General features: G+C 40.1%; 1 protein-coding gene across 5 annotated transcripts in view; it reads right to left on the reverse strand.

The window, feature by feature from the left end:
- Positions 1–13,704: 13,704 nt before the first annotated feature.
- The window catches only part of runx1t1 (RUNX1 partner transcriptional co-repressor 1), a 56,231-nt gene continuing 51,767 nt past the window's right edge, over positions 13,705–18,168 (reverse strand). For all 5 annotated transcript variants that reach the window (XM_034892106.1, XM_034892105.1, XM_034892103.1 and 2 more), the window contains exon 11: positions 13,705–18,077. In XM_034892106.1, coding sequence (XP_034747997.1) covers positions 17,754–18,077 — 324 coding nt within the window. In that variant the 3' untranslated portion in view covers positions 13,705–17,753. The remainder of the gene's footprint in view (positions 18,078–18,168) is intronic.

The following is an 18,168-nucleotide window of genomic DNA, read 5'->3' on the forward strand; positions in this document are numbered from 1 at the left end:
GATTGGCTGCTTAGAAATTAAGTGTTAACGAGCAGTTGGACAGGTGTACCTAATAAAGTGGCCGGTGAGTGTATTTTCTTCAACAATAAAATTGCAGAAAAGGGTGAAAAGAATTCCACAAGTCTATGCAATTTACTGTTACAGAGGAGTGAATAAATGGAAAATATCATCATTTATAAAGCTGGAATCAAATTATTTTTTCCTTTTCTTAAAAAATAACTCAAACCACTTATCAAAATAGTTGGCGATTAATTTAATAGTTGACAACTTATTGATTCGTCTTTGCAGTTCTGAGTTAAATGCTAACATCAGCCAGCTCTGTTGCATTGGGACAGGAAATGGCTGTTGATGATATAAAAGGAATTATGCTTATGGCACCAAAATAGGTAGCAGCGGTGCTGTTAGCATGTAACACAAGGTACAGTTGGGGCTGATGAAGAATCACACAAAAATGTCACCCTCATGGTGGCACTAGAACAGGTCAGCAGGATTGCCTCCTCTGGGGACCATGAATGGCTGTACACATATGCATGGCAGTTTTCATAGCTGTTGAGATATTTCAGTCTCTGGACCAAATTGGTAGACTAACTGACAGATCGACAAAAACAAAGTGAAAGCTGCCCTCAGCTCACTCCACGTTTTAAATCTTAATCATTTTAATGGGTCTAACTCCCTGTCCATCTTTTATATACAATTGACTTAAAATTCATAGGTTACAGCAGCGTAGGTAGAGAAAGGAGTTATTATTTCTGTGTTCAGAATGACAAGGACCTGCTGTGAATCAAGAGGCAGCTATCGTAACCTTGCCAGGATAATTGAAGAAACTTTGCAGCCACTGTCACGTCAATCAAGCATTCATGTGCTGTCTCCCTGTGAAGAGAGGTAAACATTTCCAAGATAATTAGGAGAGTGTTCAATTTGACAAAAGGCAACTATTTGCATGCGGTTTTAATGAATCCAAAACAATCTGTATGGGACGTTGCTTTTGTTTAATTTGCACATAAAAAAGTAGTGCCCTCAGGAGAATTAATTCTAACATTGGAGGCGCAGTTGCATTTGTAGCTTATCAAATGCAAAATTTAGTTTCCCTTTGTCCTGTTGCTATAATATTTTAGCCGAGTGACGCCAATAGGATTGAAAACAACTAAAACATAACGGCACAACACTTCACACAGCTCAGACCAACAGAAAAGAGCAGCATGATGCATCACGCCCGCTTGCCCCCTTCCAATCCAGCCTTGCCGACACCAGATGGTTGTCTCTCCCACAATGCCGTGCGGTCGCAGATGCCAACAGAAGAGGTGACAAACACTCTGCAGGTGTCTGTCCCTCTGCGTCTGTGGCGTGTGCGTACGCTTGTGTGTGTGTGTGTGTGTGTGTGTGTGTGTTTGCGTGCGTGCGTGCGATGGACAAAGAGCATCTTTCTTGCAGGGAGAGGAGAGAATAATTGATAGCAGAGGACAACCTGCAGGAAGGAAGTGCCATCATATGCTAAATGGATGGGTTGGCACAGACTGGCACAAACTGTTGGGACAGATGTAGCAGAAGTCAACATTATGGAATCTTATATATTATATTGTTGAGAGTTTAGGGAATGATCAGTGAGGCTGGTAAAAAAGAAATCAACATTTTGTGCTTTTTCTTTTTAAAGATTACTTTTTGGGCATATTAGGCCTTTACTTTTATGGGACAGATGGCCGCAGAAGGGACGCAGGTTAGAGTTGAACCTGTGGCCGCTGTGTTGAGGAGTGAACCTCTATATAAGATGGCAATGCTCTACCAGGTGAGTAACCCAGGTGCCCCTTTTGTGCTTTCTAATGTACTTAAAAATATCACACTTGTAGCATACATAACAGTGCAAATATATGTGTATAATGTATGTAACACTGCATTACTTCATACTGCAATGTAACAATGTTTTTGGCTGCATTCTGCAATCTGTTCCCTTTTCCCTATGTGTTGGACAGGCCAGGTGTGGTGGTTGGCAGGGGCTTGCAAAGCCAGGTGAGCAAGCTGCTGGCCAGGTGCCCTCCAGAGACGTACTAGACTGACCAGATACCAGATGGCTGTGGAGCACCAGCAGGCAGGCAAGTACACCAACACACAGGTACTCATGCAAGTGGACCGCCTCGCACACACTTTATAAAAATGCCGTGCACACACAGGCACTCTGTCGTGCTACATAAAAAGGAGGGCATTAGGAGACATTGCAGGCCTCCAGTGAGTTCCAAAGTGAAAAGCTTAATGTGTTTTTACTGTACTTCTCTCCCAGCGGCCGAAGTCATTGCACAACACAGTGCTATTCAACTTGCTCCACTTCAGACCTCACATAAATGTCACTCATAAAGTCTGAAGCTCGACTACATTGGGATGAATATTCGAGCGTCTACTCAAGTTTTAGTCCTTAAATAAATAGGTTGGCATGTAGGTTAAACTACTTTGAAACTTTAACCTACAGTTTAAAGTGATATTACACACAAAAAATTATGTTTTACTGAAAATACTGTATATCTGAAAAAATCTTTTAACAATTGAGCTGCAAGTGGATAACTATGCTATACTGTGTGAAAGAGGATCTAAAGTGGATTAAGTTTTTCATCATGCTGTACATTTCTATGCAAATTTAATCTTTAAAAAGATGTTACATTCACTCACCGGCTTTACTGAGTAAAGTAAGTCACTGAGTGAAAGTGAGTTTATTTACAAGTCACTTTTTTTTTCATCTCAGAAAGTTCTCCAAGCACACTGTATGTAAAAGCATATTATTTGCATACCAGTAGTTCATCATAACTAGCAGCTCCTCCATTCCACACAGCCGCCCACGAAGGTGCTGTGAAACCATGGGTTGAAAATCTAGAGCTTTGAATTTCAGCCCAAACCCGATTAGCTTGACTCTCTGAGGTTTGGCTTCAGGATCCAATTCCCTCTGGTTTGAATTAGGTAAAGTATAATATAGTTTTCACCCTCCCCCCCCCCCCTTAAAAAGGAAAAATATTTTTGGGGTTGCATTAATTTAAAATTAATCAAAAAGGAGTTTTTTAATGAACTTTATTCATCTGATGTTGACATGGTTTATGTTCAAGTGTGTCTATATTTAACAAATTGCTCTTACTTTACTAACAAGATAATTTTAAATAGTGAACCAGGGATAAAGTGACCCTTTGGATTAATATAGTATAGTATATATATATATATATATATAGTAGGTATATTATAGTAGTAAAGTTTTGTTTGGGGAAGGTAAAGTGGAAACCACACACCAAGTGGGGTCATTTCAGGGTGTTTCACAGCTTTAAAATATTCCATTCTAGATTTCATTCTCTCTTTACCCTTGCCAATATAATATCTGAGGCTAAAACAACGCCAAGACCTTTTCAGGCTGAAACAGTCTCAAGAACCTGTTTAAAACTCAGAACAAATTCCATCTAGACTCACAGTAGCTGCCAATTGCATGTGTTATGGCAGCAGTTTCTAAGACCTGAAACACCACATAGCAGGTTGTAAAACATACACGCAGTGTATAGTATCCAGCCTCCGTACAGAAACAATGACAGCCATTTCTACCGTATTAACTGACTGTTCATAAATCACACTTGTAAGGCAGGCCGTGAGAAGACGGATCGGCCATCTGTAAATATTTATTCAGCATCTCTATAATTAAACAGAGCCAATGCATCATGTCAGACATACATGTCTGATGACGGAGGCTCACACTCAGCGCGGAATAATACAGTGTGGAACAGCTTGGTCAAACATTTGTTGTAGATTTGAAAGAGAGGCAGTGAGAGGATAGAACATATTAGAATAGTAAAGGATGGACTTCCAACTGCAAGATGTCACTTGAAAAAGAGTAATAGCAGAGATGAAAACAACAGATGAAATGATAAATACAAGATGATGCAGTAGAGAGAAGAACGGGTGAGAAGGATGAGCTGCAAGAAGAGATGAATCCAAGATGTCAGAGGAAAGAGAGAGAGAGAAGGTATGATGGAGGCAAACGTTACATGATGGTCTGCCAGTAGCTATTTGACCCCATTTAAGAAAATAGTCAAGCCAGGATTCACTGGGATCTAATCTACCTACTTTTTGGGATATTATTTGCAGGAAAATTAAAGCTGTATTATAATGTACTGAAATTATCTTAAATTATGATAAACCCATGAGAGCAGTATATTGTGTGTGTGGGAGGCAGAAGTTCTTTGACTTGGCTAGGATATTTTGTGGGTCTGACTAAAACTCACAAGCTAACAAAGCAATTCTTAGCTGGCCGAGTTGTTTAAAGAGTAACTGAACGACTGGAGAAGCTGTAGAATTCTAGGTCAAGTTCCACAGACAAATTAGGCTTTTACTGTTTTAACCTGTGTCTTTTGGTTGTTGATAAAGAAGTTTCCTTACAATACTGTACATAGCTCCTTTTCAAAAGTGAAAATGAAACTCTTATCTTCCCCTTGGTCTTATATTTATGTGAGAGTGAGCCCTTTTTGTACACTAAGCTAAGTCGCACAACACAACAGGACACATCAACTCAAAGTACAGTTTTCTGTCAAGAAACTGTAGAGTTAGGGTTGGTTTAACCTGCTAATGGTAACAGTATGGTTGTAAAAACCTGTAGTTAGACAGAGGTCGGTAGTACATAGACCACTCGTGTCCTGAATGCTGCATTAAGCAAGTTTTGACCAATGCAAGGCAAAAAGTAGACTCTAAAACATGCCTTGATGTATGAGCTCGACAAAGACATTAATTGATCCATTTATTTGTTTCCACAGACAAATTTGTCTTGGACCTTCAAGAGTGCTGTCATTTCAATATCCCCTTTAGAAATGATCTAGGGGATCAAGCATTGTAGTTGGCCATGTCCTGATTCCCCATTAATTCTGCTGAACTCTGGATATAAACACTTAGGACTTACTACATTAAGTTGCAAACACACAACTAAAACCCCCCAATGAACCCAAAGTAACACCCTAGACTAACACTAGTAACACAAGTTTAGGCCTACTTCGGGTTGGTTTCCCTATGTATAAATGTCTGTTGCTGCGACATGCACACATCTTCTCTGTATGGTCTGTTCAGTTTGCGCATTAGTATGCAGGATGTGTCTGGATTTAATCCATAAGGGAGCTGCCATTTCCGATCTGAGACATTTCACGCAGATATAGAACAATGTTGAAACCTCCCCCTGGTCTCCAGACAACCAACCCCAGACAATCTTCATCCATCTTCCATCCCTCTCACACTAATCAAATTTGTGTGCCATGGGACAGCAAAGAGGTCCCATGTATATTTCAGCAAAATATCTCAGCGAATATGCATTGCAAAACAAAATGTGACATTTAGAATGAAAAATTTATTTCACAAACAAACCCTTCACCAATAAAAATAGCTTTTAATCAAGATGATGGCTTGATGTGCCTGCGGTGCTTCTATTACATTTAAACACATTTATTAATAAATAGCAATGGAATAAATTAATTTTATACTGTCCATAGGGACAAACTCATGAAGTGATAAATATTCCAGTGGTCCTGTCATGCTTTCTTCATCTCGTTAATATGAAAACTTTATTTCTGACAACTAGGACAAACAATAATAATCTCTCCCTCTCCATTTAGGACTCAATAAGGTGTGTACTGTTATCCATTTCAACTTAGGACTTCAAGAAACTAATGAAGCCAACTTCAAAAAATTAGAGGTACTCTTATATATAATTTTAAATAAAGGTTCTGTGGGTGTAAACAATGCTTATATGTGTATCTCTTCTGAAGGCCTTGCACACAATCGGATACAAATGTGCTTAAAAGTGTTAAATTGTACTTATCTGTGTTTTACATCTACAAACACACCAGCATTACAAGGTTCATAAAGATATAGTTCATAGTAACACAAAGAAACACATAATTGCTAGCCAAGAAGGTACTGCATTTTAGACCCAATCACAATGTTGTTTTTTTTTTGTTTTTTTTACAATGATTGCCAGGTAGGAACCCCTTGCTTATTTACAATTTAACGGCACTGAGAAAACGGGGACAATGAACAACTGGATCTACTCTGATCTCATTTATCTAAAATGCATGCTTGCTTTGGTTTGTCAGAGACGTGAGCAAAGCAACACAGATCGGTAAAATAAGCAAAGCAGAAACGTCAGATAGGTTGGACCTCCAAGTCTAACTAAATATTTTAAAATGGTACAGTTACAACTGAAAATGACAACAGAAATACTCAAGTTTGCCGATTTCACATTTCCCAGCATTTCAAAATCAACTGCTCTTTGTCTACTCAAAGTGATTTTTGTGTTAGTGCAATGCCATGGTGATTCAGTCTATACATGGAAGATGACCTGTTTCATATTCAATAACTTTGTGTATTGGTAAACTCTCAGAGTCCTTTAGGGATTATTTAGCATACCAAACTTCTTTTTGCCATCTCATGGATTTTGGCAAAAATGATCCTTCCCAGTCTCAGACTGGAGTTGAATACTGACTTCTCTGCATGCATAATCAGATTCTATTTTAGCACAACCTTGATAGTCATGACGTGCCTCAACTCATGATATTTATTTAGAATTAAAAACCACCATTAAATGCAGGGCATTTGTAGCAGCACCAACCCAAAGATATATACACTTTAGTCTACACAAACACACACAGAGAGAGAGAGAGAGAGAGAGAGAGAGAGAGAGAGAGAGAGAGAGATGGATGGCATGCATTCCTATCCCTCTCTCAGGCCAGCATCCAGGTGCACAACAGCTGGGATAGCCGGGGGTGGTGGTGCTGGTTGTGGTGCGGGGGGGGGAGATGGAGGTGGGGCCAGACAGTGTAAAGGATGATCAGGAAGTCCGGACAGCTGTAGTACCGGTAATCTATGGTGTTGTTGTGGTGGCAAGCCAAGTTTAATCAGACACACTTGGTCTAAGTGACTTTATTTTTATTTTTACATAAACTTGAATACGTGCTCTTCACTGTCCCTTAATAAACAGGAGTGGACTTATATGAGTATGCCAGGAGAAAGCAGTGTAGCAGCAAACTTGAGAAGTTTTGAGTGAAGAAAAAAAATACCTGCTGATTTACAACCCTAATTTGGTGCTTCATTCAGGATTGTAAAAAATACTGTACTTCACAGACAGTCCCATATTCTCTAAATGTTCAATGTGGCACTCTACAGTCAATTTCTGATAAATGGCTAAAACACATGATTTAGCCAAAAGTATACCGTCATGTTTAAGAACTCTACGTGCCTCCAAAATGAGTTATTTCAGGGAAACACACTACCATTCATTGTGTATCTTAATACAGGTTTATTAATTACTGCTCAGAATGCAGACAGAAATATTAAAAAGGTTTAAAATACAATAATATTTATTGATTAATGTATAGAAGCAAAACTTTATAATGTACAATTTATAAAGTTTTTATGCAATAAAATAAAATAATTTCTTTTGGTCGTTATATTGTATCAGAATCACGTGATATAAAGTAACAACTTTTGGAGCTGAAACAATTAGTCAGAAAATTAATCGGTAACCATTTTAATAACAGGCATTGTTCACCATTCTAACTGATTAATTTAAAAAACAGTGATGAAAATAATTGGTAGTTGCTGCCCTAATCACTTGTATGTTCAAAGTCTGTCTGTTTTCTTGCATGCACAAACATTGCAGTCAAGGTTAGGCTCTAATGGGCGGACCAATTTATCACAGATCAAACTTACCTGGAAGATAAAATACAATTTCCAAACTATCCATATGCTGTAGGTTTTATACGTGGCCTCATGCAGCGTCTATAGGAGAAGTCTGCATGGTGTTTGCATGTATGGGAGAGATCCACTGAACAGGAAACAGTGGGGTTCAAGATGACTGATGGAGTGTGAGGTCCCACTGTGTGTTATGGTAAACTGTTTTTGGATGTGATTTTGGATGCTCAGTGGGTTTTACAGTGGAACAGAATGGCTTCAGAGAGAAAATACTACATGAGATAACCGCTTCCAAAGTTACTGAATGAAGTAAACTGATAACTGGAAATCAGCTAATGTCAGTGGTATGCACAGTCAGAGAGAAGTGTATTACCTGGTACATGAAGGACACTCACTTATACACATGAAGCAATTACAGAAATACCAAATAAATCTTTCCATATTAATATGCACGTCTTACATCCACTACCCCATACAGACCACACATATAAGCATGTACACACATACACTAGGAGCAGTATCATGTGTATGTGTGGGTCCTGTGTCTCAGGGTGCCATCCATCATGTGGTAAAGCCACAGTAGGCAGTATACAGTGTGTTGGCCTCCGCTTCTCATTCAGCCCTCATATACCATCAATCACCTACTCTCTGCTGGCTGCCTGCATGGGAAGAGACCTCCTGAACTTACGTCCTACCAAGATGTTCACGTCGGCACTTAAACACACCCACACACAGTGAGTGTAAAAAAAAAAAAATTGAAGATACATTTTTTCTCTTTTTTTTTCTGTTGAATCGTCTTGGTAAGTTTTCACTATCCCCCAGGGGCTTAAGGAAGCCTAGTGATTTTTTTTCTCCCCCCCCCACCTGCTAGGTACTATATGGAGGCCCTTACTTGACATTGATAGCTGCAAAGGCTTTTGTCCTTGGCCTGTATATGCCACAGCAGAACACACTGCACTGCGCTGCTGAGGAGACGGAAGGTTACGGCGTTCCTCACACAGCAAGGGTTTGTGGTGTAATTGCAAGTTTGTGTCTGACTTTCGTCTGTTCTTGCATGGTACCACTTCTGTTGGACTATCAAACTTCCCCTGATGCATGACCTTCCTCAGTGCGGTTTAGTGGGTCACGGTTCCCTCCATAGCTGTTTTGTCATGTTTTCACAGAGTCATAAATCATTTTGAACTTTGATATTTGCAGGGCATTTCTAAACAAATGCCACGGATAAAAAAGAAAGCATTTTAAACTTCTATCCTTTACCCCTGACTTCCTCATGCTTCCCCTCATTCTTTCTGTCTCTCTCTCAGTCTGGTTCCTCCACTCCTATCTCTTTCTCCAGCTCTCCTCATCCATCTCTGCCCCTGTCTCTTTTGCTATTTTACTTTCACCCTGTACTGTTCCTTGTGTGTGTCAGAGAGAGAGAGAGAGAGAGAGAGAGAGAGAGAGAGACCTGACACATGGGCCCAGTTCCTTAATAATGTCATTCGGTGTGAACACTATTAGCAGATTACCCTTGGCCCAGGGCAGCCTAGCCATGTGCAGGAACTAGATAACCTTGTGTTCGGTAATTTAATATCAACACTTCCCCTCTTTTCTTACGCTTTACAAAACACAAATATCCTGCTTGTCCCCTCCAGTCCTATTTCTTGAAGAGAGGGAGAGGGAGAGAGAGGGGATTACAAGATAGTGACTTCTTGAAGATGCCTTTCCTCCGCTGAGAAGTGTGGCAAATTGCCCCTTGTCCATGGATGTGAAAAAATACATAAACAGGCTTACAGTGAAAATTCCATCAGATTTAATGCAGTGAATTTAGCTGTGTGCAACATCAAAAGAGCCGCCTATCTTTTTAAAGGCCCTAGATGGGCTAGTGTCATTTCCCCTCTCATTCTAGTTCTTCTCCTCGCGGGCTATCATAGGCCTGACATTAACCAAATTTCAGGCCAATATGAAAAGCGCAGAGGAAATTTACTGTCAAACAGTTTGATTTCAGAGGCAGGGGCAGACGAGGAGGGAGAGAGAGATCTACCACTTTAAAGAGCATGTCGTTATGGAATCAAATCATACGCTCTATCCCCCCACAAGCTGAATCCCAATCCTGCATTAGCTGCTATATCACACTTTGTCCTGCTGCTGCTGCTCTCTTTCCTGTCGCCCGTGAGCCAAAGCCGGAGCACGAGGGCCAGCCGGCACGGCCCTATCACTCACCGGCACTCTCTCACGCCGGCATTACCACGCCTTTATCTCATCTCCTGCAGCCCGGCACGGCCGGCCGCCTCGCGGTCCTCCAGGCTACTTTACTAATAACCTATTCCTTATCAGTCGCCGTGCACCTCTGCCTGTGATCAAAGAGCCAATTAATGAAGCGGGGAAAGGTGAAGCATTCAAATAATGGAGACAGCTGTTTTTCTCTGTTTGAGAAAATCCATTTTGTATTGTTATCGGCTCCAAGCAGCCCCCCCCCCACCAACCAGGGTTTAATTCAAGTTGCTGTCTGCTTCTGCCTGGCTTGATAAGAGAGAGTGAGAAAAGACAGTGTGGGGAGGGAGAGACGGGGAGATGAGGGGAAGAAGAAAAGAGCTCTGGTAACAATGAACTTTATGTGGAAGAATGTGGCAGGAATATCCCGGCAGTCCAACTCATCCCTGAGCTTTATCAACTCCAAAGTGGTTAAACACAGAGATAAAGATGGGGGGGGGGGGGGCTTCCAAAACTTACGAGCTGCTTTATGGCTTCACTGTCATTCATTTAGGAGGAGAGCAGCTGATCCCAGCTATTTAAGGTCCAACACAATCTTGTCAGGCAAAAACCTGAGGTTAGGTTTTAGTTTGAAGGTTAATTGTACTGGTGACAAAGCGGCATATAAATGGCTCTATCAAAGGCTGTCTAAACAGCTTTGTTGTAATGTATATCAGTGCTTAATTTTAACACGTCCTTAAGCCCTGTCACCATGCTTAAGGCACCGGATGAGGTTGTTACACTGCTTGTATAATCAAGTGTTTAAGATGAAACTGGAAAAAAAGGAAACATTTCTCACAGTACGCTGATTTGTTTCCTATATTACATCTCCAAAACATATTGTGAAAAGATATAACTACTTTAAGGGTCATAGTTGAATGTTATTATGTTTTGACTTTCAAATAACCCGAGCTTAGCAAGCCCCAACACTTGGCCACCTGAGACTGTCATGCACCATCAAAATCAATCATTTAGTTTAGCTACCTCTACTCATTCATGTCAAGTACGGCGGCTGATCTTTGTTCTCTTAAGAGCCCACTTGCAAATAGGGAGGATATTTTAAGACATAACTTATAAAATGGCCAATGAAATAGTTTTACAGCCAGTCAGACAGTATCATGAAATTTGAAGACATGCTCCCTGACATGTGTAACTGTCTTTTTGTTACTGTTACTGGACCTGACTAGTTCACATCAACACTGAAGTCAAATGGGATATTGGGATTGTTTTGGACAGCCAAAATAAATCCAACTTGTAATAATACAGAAATGCGGAAAAAGCATTTTTGTATTTCCTGAAAATGCAAAAAAAAAAAAAAAAAAAAAAAAAAAAAAAGGTGCTTAAAATCAGTTTAAGTCCATTGTTTAAAGTAAATAAACAAACATTTCATGGTTCCAGTGCTATGTTTTCAGTGCAGTGTTTTTATCCTCCTTTGAACAACTCGATATTCATACAAAAATCTTAAATTGTCTGATGCCTTGAACTCTCAAATTATGAAAACACTGAAATCTTTTTCCATCGCGACCTTCTATCCCACAGAAAAATAATACAATATAGCCTAATTAATAAGCCCTTCACTCTTTTTACCTCCGTTTGTAAAAATGACTTCCATTTTCCAAGCTCGACTTATTTCCTAGATACAGCTATGCGACCTTGTCTTGATGTTCTTTCACATCCTTTCTTTTAAATAAAAATACAGATTTTTTTGTCCATCTATAGATTCCAAATATTAGAAAGCTGCAGAAAATGTATGAGGTGTAAATCATAAGTCCAATTTATAAAAATAAAAGATGTGCAGATTCCAAACTTCAACTGTGTCTCTAGCTAAAGGATGAACAAGCCATTGGAAAGGTAGAAAGACACTGAGCTCCTTCATAAAGACAATCAAGTCCAAAGCAAGGAACCTGGGAAAAAAACAATTGAAGAAACTGTGCATGAGCTTAGCAACCATGCTTTGGGTTTCAGCTATTGTCTTCAAAAGACAACAGATTTTCCACTTCTTAAAGCCTGGATGTCACCTCTACAGCACAACCAGCTGAATCTATACAAACTGGAACAAGATCAGTTACATTAAAATCTAAATTTATAACTTAAAAGAGCTACTGACACTACCGCGAGTGCAACCATAAAACAAGCAATATTGAGCTACATAAAGTAAACAGCATAACAATTCTTATACAATCAACAGTAGAATTAAACATCACCAAAGCAACATCAGGAGGTGTGTAAAAATATAAACTCACACATAGCTAGCTAAAAAAAAAAGAGCTGCAGTTTTTCCGCATCATGTAGCTAGCGCGCGCACACAACGCTACGTTGCCAGGTTACTATAGTTGTGGACGTTCTGAGAATGAGTTCACTAGCTAGCTCTATCTCGGACTGCAGCTTTCGGAAGTCGCAGCCTCTGAAGTCTTATTCGGCCGCATCCTTCCAATTCCACGAAGGCGGTTTCCAAAATGACGGTATGACAGTGTGGTTTGTCATTGTACTCACCTGTGTGAACGTCATTGGAGCACTGCGTCCTCATCAATCTGCTCTAGGTTCAGCTTAACTGCTCATTTCTTCTCAGTGCATAATATGGGCCTATAACCAGTCCACTTAGTGTCTCTGTCACAAACCAAAGAAAGTCCTCAGACACCCCAGCGACGGTAAACGTTCTTCAATGGACCCAGAAGTCACCACTGCAGGGTCCACCATGAGCACATTAGCATTTAGCTATAAGCTATTAGCCAGACCCAGCGTGCACCTGTTGATGACGCGCCACATTATAGATGTGTTTGATTTGAATCACTTAGCGTTCGCGCCGGGTTGTGCATTAAATCAGTGATTATTAAGGTAGGCCTAGATGCAATCTTTTATAGCAATGCCATACGAGGTGCAATATTAGTAACCATAACCCAATGCACGTGATCTTTCATGTAAATGCATCGTTGTGCATTGTTTGTAGACTACTGTTGACAGTTCTAGTCCCGCCCGGGTGCAAGTCCAACCGCTGCTCGCACGTCTTGCACCAATAGCTTGCACCCCGTCGTTGGATGCTTGAAAGGATGTTTCCTGAGTGACAGGCGAAGGCTTGACCCGCCCCAATCTGCCTCTGATTGGCTTACCCTGATAGTCTTCTGAAGCTGATTTATCCCCTTTCTTTTATTCCTTTTTCACTGAGTTCATCAGACTTTTTTCCATGTGACTTTTCTTTTGAATGTGAGAGAAGAAACTTGAAATATAGCAAAGATAATTAGTTATTTGGGGTAAAACAGAATAAAATTAGGTCTGGTAAAATTGAATTATTGATGAAAAAAGGCCTACTCAAAAAGGCTACACAAAAGTGACTAGAGAATGTTAGTTACATTATTTTTATGTGTTACTTCCACCCCTGTCTGTTCAACATGGTGGAAAACGCCTCATCTGACCTTGCACCTTATGTGCATATCAAGCTTAAGGACCTTTCAGGATGTTAAAGAGCAGGATACACACAGAATTTAGTAGGCCTATAACACTGTCATGAAGATGGGGGAGAGATAAAAAAAAGAATAGTCAAATCTAAAGCAGCAGAGGCCAAGTGCCTCACCTATTTTTTTCAAAATGGTCAAGCTCCAAAAACACTTGCTGCCAAATTCTACATTTCTCATACTGCAACTTGTGACATGTTAACTGCACATCAACTGTGAAATCAGTGGAGTGTCCCTTTTAATTAGAGAAATGCTGTTGTTTACCTGGATTTTGTTGCCGAGCTTGAATATGTAATGTAATGTAATGTAATGTAATGTAATGAAGTCTCCAAGGCAGGTATTAACATATTTATTACACCGTTAAGAGAACAACAATACCAGAATTATACTGCAAAGTTTCACAGACTGACAGACCATAGTTTACAGCCCAAAAAAAGAATTAAAAAAAAAATCAACAAAAAAAACTAAAAAACAAGAAACCACAGTTCTGACATAGTAGACTGGAAAGCTCTCTAGAGGACACTGACTCTAGGCGATGGAGAGACCGCCCAGTGTCAGCCTACCACTAACCTGTGGTTTTCATGTCTCAATTAAGTATTGCACAACAACTTCAAATCATTTGAGCTCTTTTTTCACAATAAATCTTCTCGAGAACCCAAAAAATAAAATAAAATAAAAAAACTCCCACCTGTGAAGCTCAACTCCCTCCCCCAGATTAATGCTACGGCCTTCGTTGTTCACTGTTGGCCCCACACATTTCCACAATGTTTCTTGATAAGTAGGAAATTTAAATTACATTTTCCCCTATTGTGAAAAACAGGCATGCCTAAATTCATAGCCTTCATTTTTTTTTTTCATTTTCGTTTTTTTTCTTTTTTTTTTTACAAGCTTTTGACTTTTGTAAATCCCCTCTTTTGAATTTACCCCCGCTGACAAGTCGACAAGCGCTTTAGGATATCTTCACAACAGAGAAGAAAAAGAGGAGAAAGAGGTGGAGGGGAAACGGGAGAGGAGAAAGAGCGAGAGAGAAACAACATTTCTTATCTGTGACCCCAGCTTGTATCATCGAAATAGGAATCGACAACACGTTTCTTTAAAACTAGCACAATGTTTTTAAATCTGTTCAAACAATTGAAACTCTTGATGTACTCTAAAAACACCACAGGCATAAAGGAACATAACAAAATTTTTTTTTTCTTCTCTCGTTTCTATTCAGTTATGTTTCATTTATTTATGAGGTCTGCATTGTTACCAAGTAATGATATGGTTTTGCAGCTGTATGAGCTTCAACTTTGGGTTTTTTATTTTCCTGTTCTCTTGTGCCCATTTGGTTTAGACTAGACCAGTATCAGCGCTGTGACTGATGCTCTTATCGTGCTGTAAGAGGTAGAGTGAGACTTGTTTGCCACAGAGGAATTTGTAGCAAAACACACATAGAGGAGGGAAGAAAGAAAAATGGAGCTTCTCAATGGACCATTGAGCGATAATGTTGTCTTCGTTTTTTTTCTCCTTTTTTTTAAAACCCAGGTTTTGCCCTGCAGCGATGAACACACATTATTTATTGTATACTTTCAAATACACTAGTGTTAAAACAGCTTGGCTGTCTTCACAGCTTCTGAGGAGTCGCTAGTAGGGTGTCAGACACCTTTTTGGATTGTTTAACCCTTTAGAGTCAAGAATGCAGATGGGTATTTTATTTAGACAAGAAGGGAGAGATGAGGAAGTACAGAGGGAGCAAACAGCCCAGAACCCTTGTGGGCCTCTACTTGTTCCTTGAGGTCAGAATTTGTAACGCGCTTCTGTGTAGCACCAAGGTGTTTGGGGTGTAGAGCCTTTGTGTGCGTCATCAGGATAAGTGCTCTCTTACTGCGAATGAGAGGTTTGTTTGATTTACATTGAAGGTTTACAACAAAGCTGCGACTGATTTATCTATCCCAACCGCAAAAATTACATACTTTGAAATAAATAAATAAAAAACAACTGCAAATGACCATGGTGTGAAAGCCCAGTCTCACATTCACCTCTTTTAAGAATAAAGAACTTAACTGCTTAAAGCTGAAATGGACACTTAGTCTGGCATTTGTGTAATGCAAAAATGTACAAACAAGATCAAAACATATCTTAAAGTTTTGCTTCCAAAATGGCAATAGAAGTCATCAGTGTTCATCAGTTATTATTGCTCCATTAAAATGTAACACTGCTGTGAAAAGGTCCATTGTGATGAATTCACACCCTACTCATTTCACAATCTAAGACGAGTGCCATGTGTTTCCAGGAAGGTTTAAAATAAATAACTTTAAGGACACTGAAGTTGGTTTTGTTCCATAAATGTGTGAAATAATAACCAAATATATGTGTGAAAAAACCTCTTTTGAAAATCGTTTAAATCAGGATTTTGGTCCTTGGTGTCAGTCTTTGGCTGTTTTTGGTGTGTGTGTTTTTTTTTGTTTATCTCTTGTGTTAATACTGTGTGTTACCTGGTGCTTTGCAGTGTTAAAGCTGTCAATCGTAGTCTACACCTCTGCATTTGGAAAGTTAGTTTGTTAGAATATTTTTTTTGTATTTTTTAACTTTTTTTTGGTTGCTTTTGAGTTTTTTCAAAAAAATAACAAATATTTAACAAACGTTCAGTAATGTGCATGCACTGTCTGTAACTATTCCAAAAAATTGTTATGGCCGCTTTTGTTATGTTGAAAAAAGAAAAGTGTTTGATGATTTTACATTTTTCCAACTCCCCCCCCATCCCAACAAAATGTGAAAACAGATTACTCTATTAATAACATACAAAATGGTTGATGAGTTTTGGCTCTATACCGACAACACAAGTATGCTGAAAAGAAGCATGCTGAAATAACCTCTGTGACAGTGCAAATACATTTATGTATGTCCCTTGTACAAAACATTTAAATTAGCATTCCGCGCAACATGCTAGTTCTCAGAAAAGATCTGGCTCGGACTCAAGTAGCAGCTCTGAGATATAGCTTGTGTCTTTTCTTGAGGACGAAGGAAAGTAAAACTCATAGAACTACGAGGGATCTACCACTTACACAGAATAGAAAAGCAGCTTAGAAATAAGATAACACTTCATTTTTTATCTCTTTTTACTAGAGAGAGAGAGAGAGAGAGAGAGAAAGAAAGAGAGAGAGAGAGAGAGAGAGAGACTTATGACTGACATAGAGTTGTGACTGGTTGAAGTACTATGTATTGTCACAATTGTCCAACACATATACAATAAATAACCATTGGTGACACCACAGGACAGAAGTCTTAAACACCCTGACATCTACAGAAAAAGAATGAGAACAGGAAGAAAGATGAAAATGTTTTTCAGAGTTTGAACAGGATGGGAGCGTCTGCGGCGCAGAATGAGCATCCTATGGAGTTCTCAACACCTTCTAGCTCTGCGTGGCTTAGTGGCTGCTGTTGTGGTGACTTGACAGTCTTGCCGGTGGGACGACGACTTTAACTTCTGCTTGACAGCTTCCGTGACCCACCGAGCATGCCTGTGCGAATTGTAGTCAGTGCATCCTCCACATGTGCAGTGGGCAAAGTTTTGTAACTTGTCCAAGAATTCTTCCTTTTTACATCCTTCAGGGAGACGGATTTGTATTTCCCAGCCCACTGACCTGGATATTATTACAAGGGAGAGGGAAATAACATTGGTTGAACAGCTGTCTCTGCTTGCAATCTGCTGCACATCTGCCCATTTTGTGCGGTCTGCTGGTCAGAGATTTAGTCCATCCCTCTCCGCTCTCCAGGCAACAAACGTTTTAATCCATCCATCCATTGGTTTGTCTGTCAGGGTATTTAAATCAAATCTCGTTCTTTACAAATAGTATCGATGACTTCACTCGCTCTGCTAGCTAGGTTCCCTTGGTATGCTGTTGGGTGAAATGAGGTTAATGTCTTAGGTAAAGGAAGGAAATAAGCATTAATTAAAAAATGCAACAAAAAAAAAACATTTGAGAAAAGGGGAGGTCAGATAGATATACTTGTCTCAAGTTCACGGCTATCTCTGCTCAGTCTCTAAATATTTACAGGAAACAATAAGATAAGCTACGATGACAACAACATTAACAGCAACAGGCACGACGACAAACGGACAACGAGAATAGCAAGTGTAACGATAAAAGGATGTCAATATTTAAATTCATTCATTCAGAACAAAGAATATCTTTGTGTTTCTTTAAAGTCATGGCAAGTCAATATGACCTGATAATGGGCCTCCTCCTCCTTCTATGACTACGCTGCAAGATAGACAGAAGCATTGCCATCTCTCTCTGTTGGCCACGTTAGCTTAGTATCTCTGCAAGGCAATGTAGACAGTCATGCTGTTTGTGGGGTTAAGGGGTGTCCTTTGCCTCCATCCTCCGTGTGAGTCTCTTAGCGCGGAGTGCCATCCAGGGCAGAGGAGGACGGGGTGCTGGGAGTGGAGGAGCGAGGAGTAGCAGCAGGCGGGGTAGCAGCCGGACTTCCAGTCCCGCTGCTTGGGGTGCAGGCGGAGGAGCTGATGGGAGCAGGGGTCTCTGACCCTGGGACTCCTCCCTGCTGCTGGCTGGCCTGCTGCTGCTGCTGGGCCTGGAGGGTCTGACCACAGACATGGTGGTGCTTCTCCCAGTCCTTATGCTGGCAGAAAGAGCCGCAGTAGCGTGCCGTGTTGCAGCCGCTACACGTTTCACTGGCTTTGCGGCCACAGTTCCAGCAGCTCTGACAGACAGATTGAGACAAAGTTAACTCACAGGAAAAATATTACAGGAGAAGGATTTATAATCCATACAGTTAGACAGCTCAGCTGATG

This window comes from Etheostoma cragini, chromosome 14, assembly GCF_013103735.1.
Source record: "Etheostoma cragini isolate CJK2018 chromosome 14, CSU_Ecrag_1.0, whole genome shotgun sequence".
Taxonomy (NCBI): Eukaryota; Metazoa; Chordata; class Actinopteri; order Perciformes; family Percidae; genus Etheostoma; species Etheostoma cragini.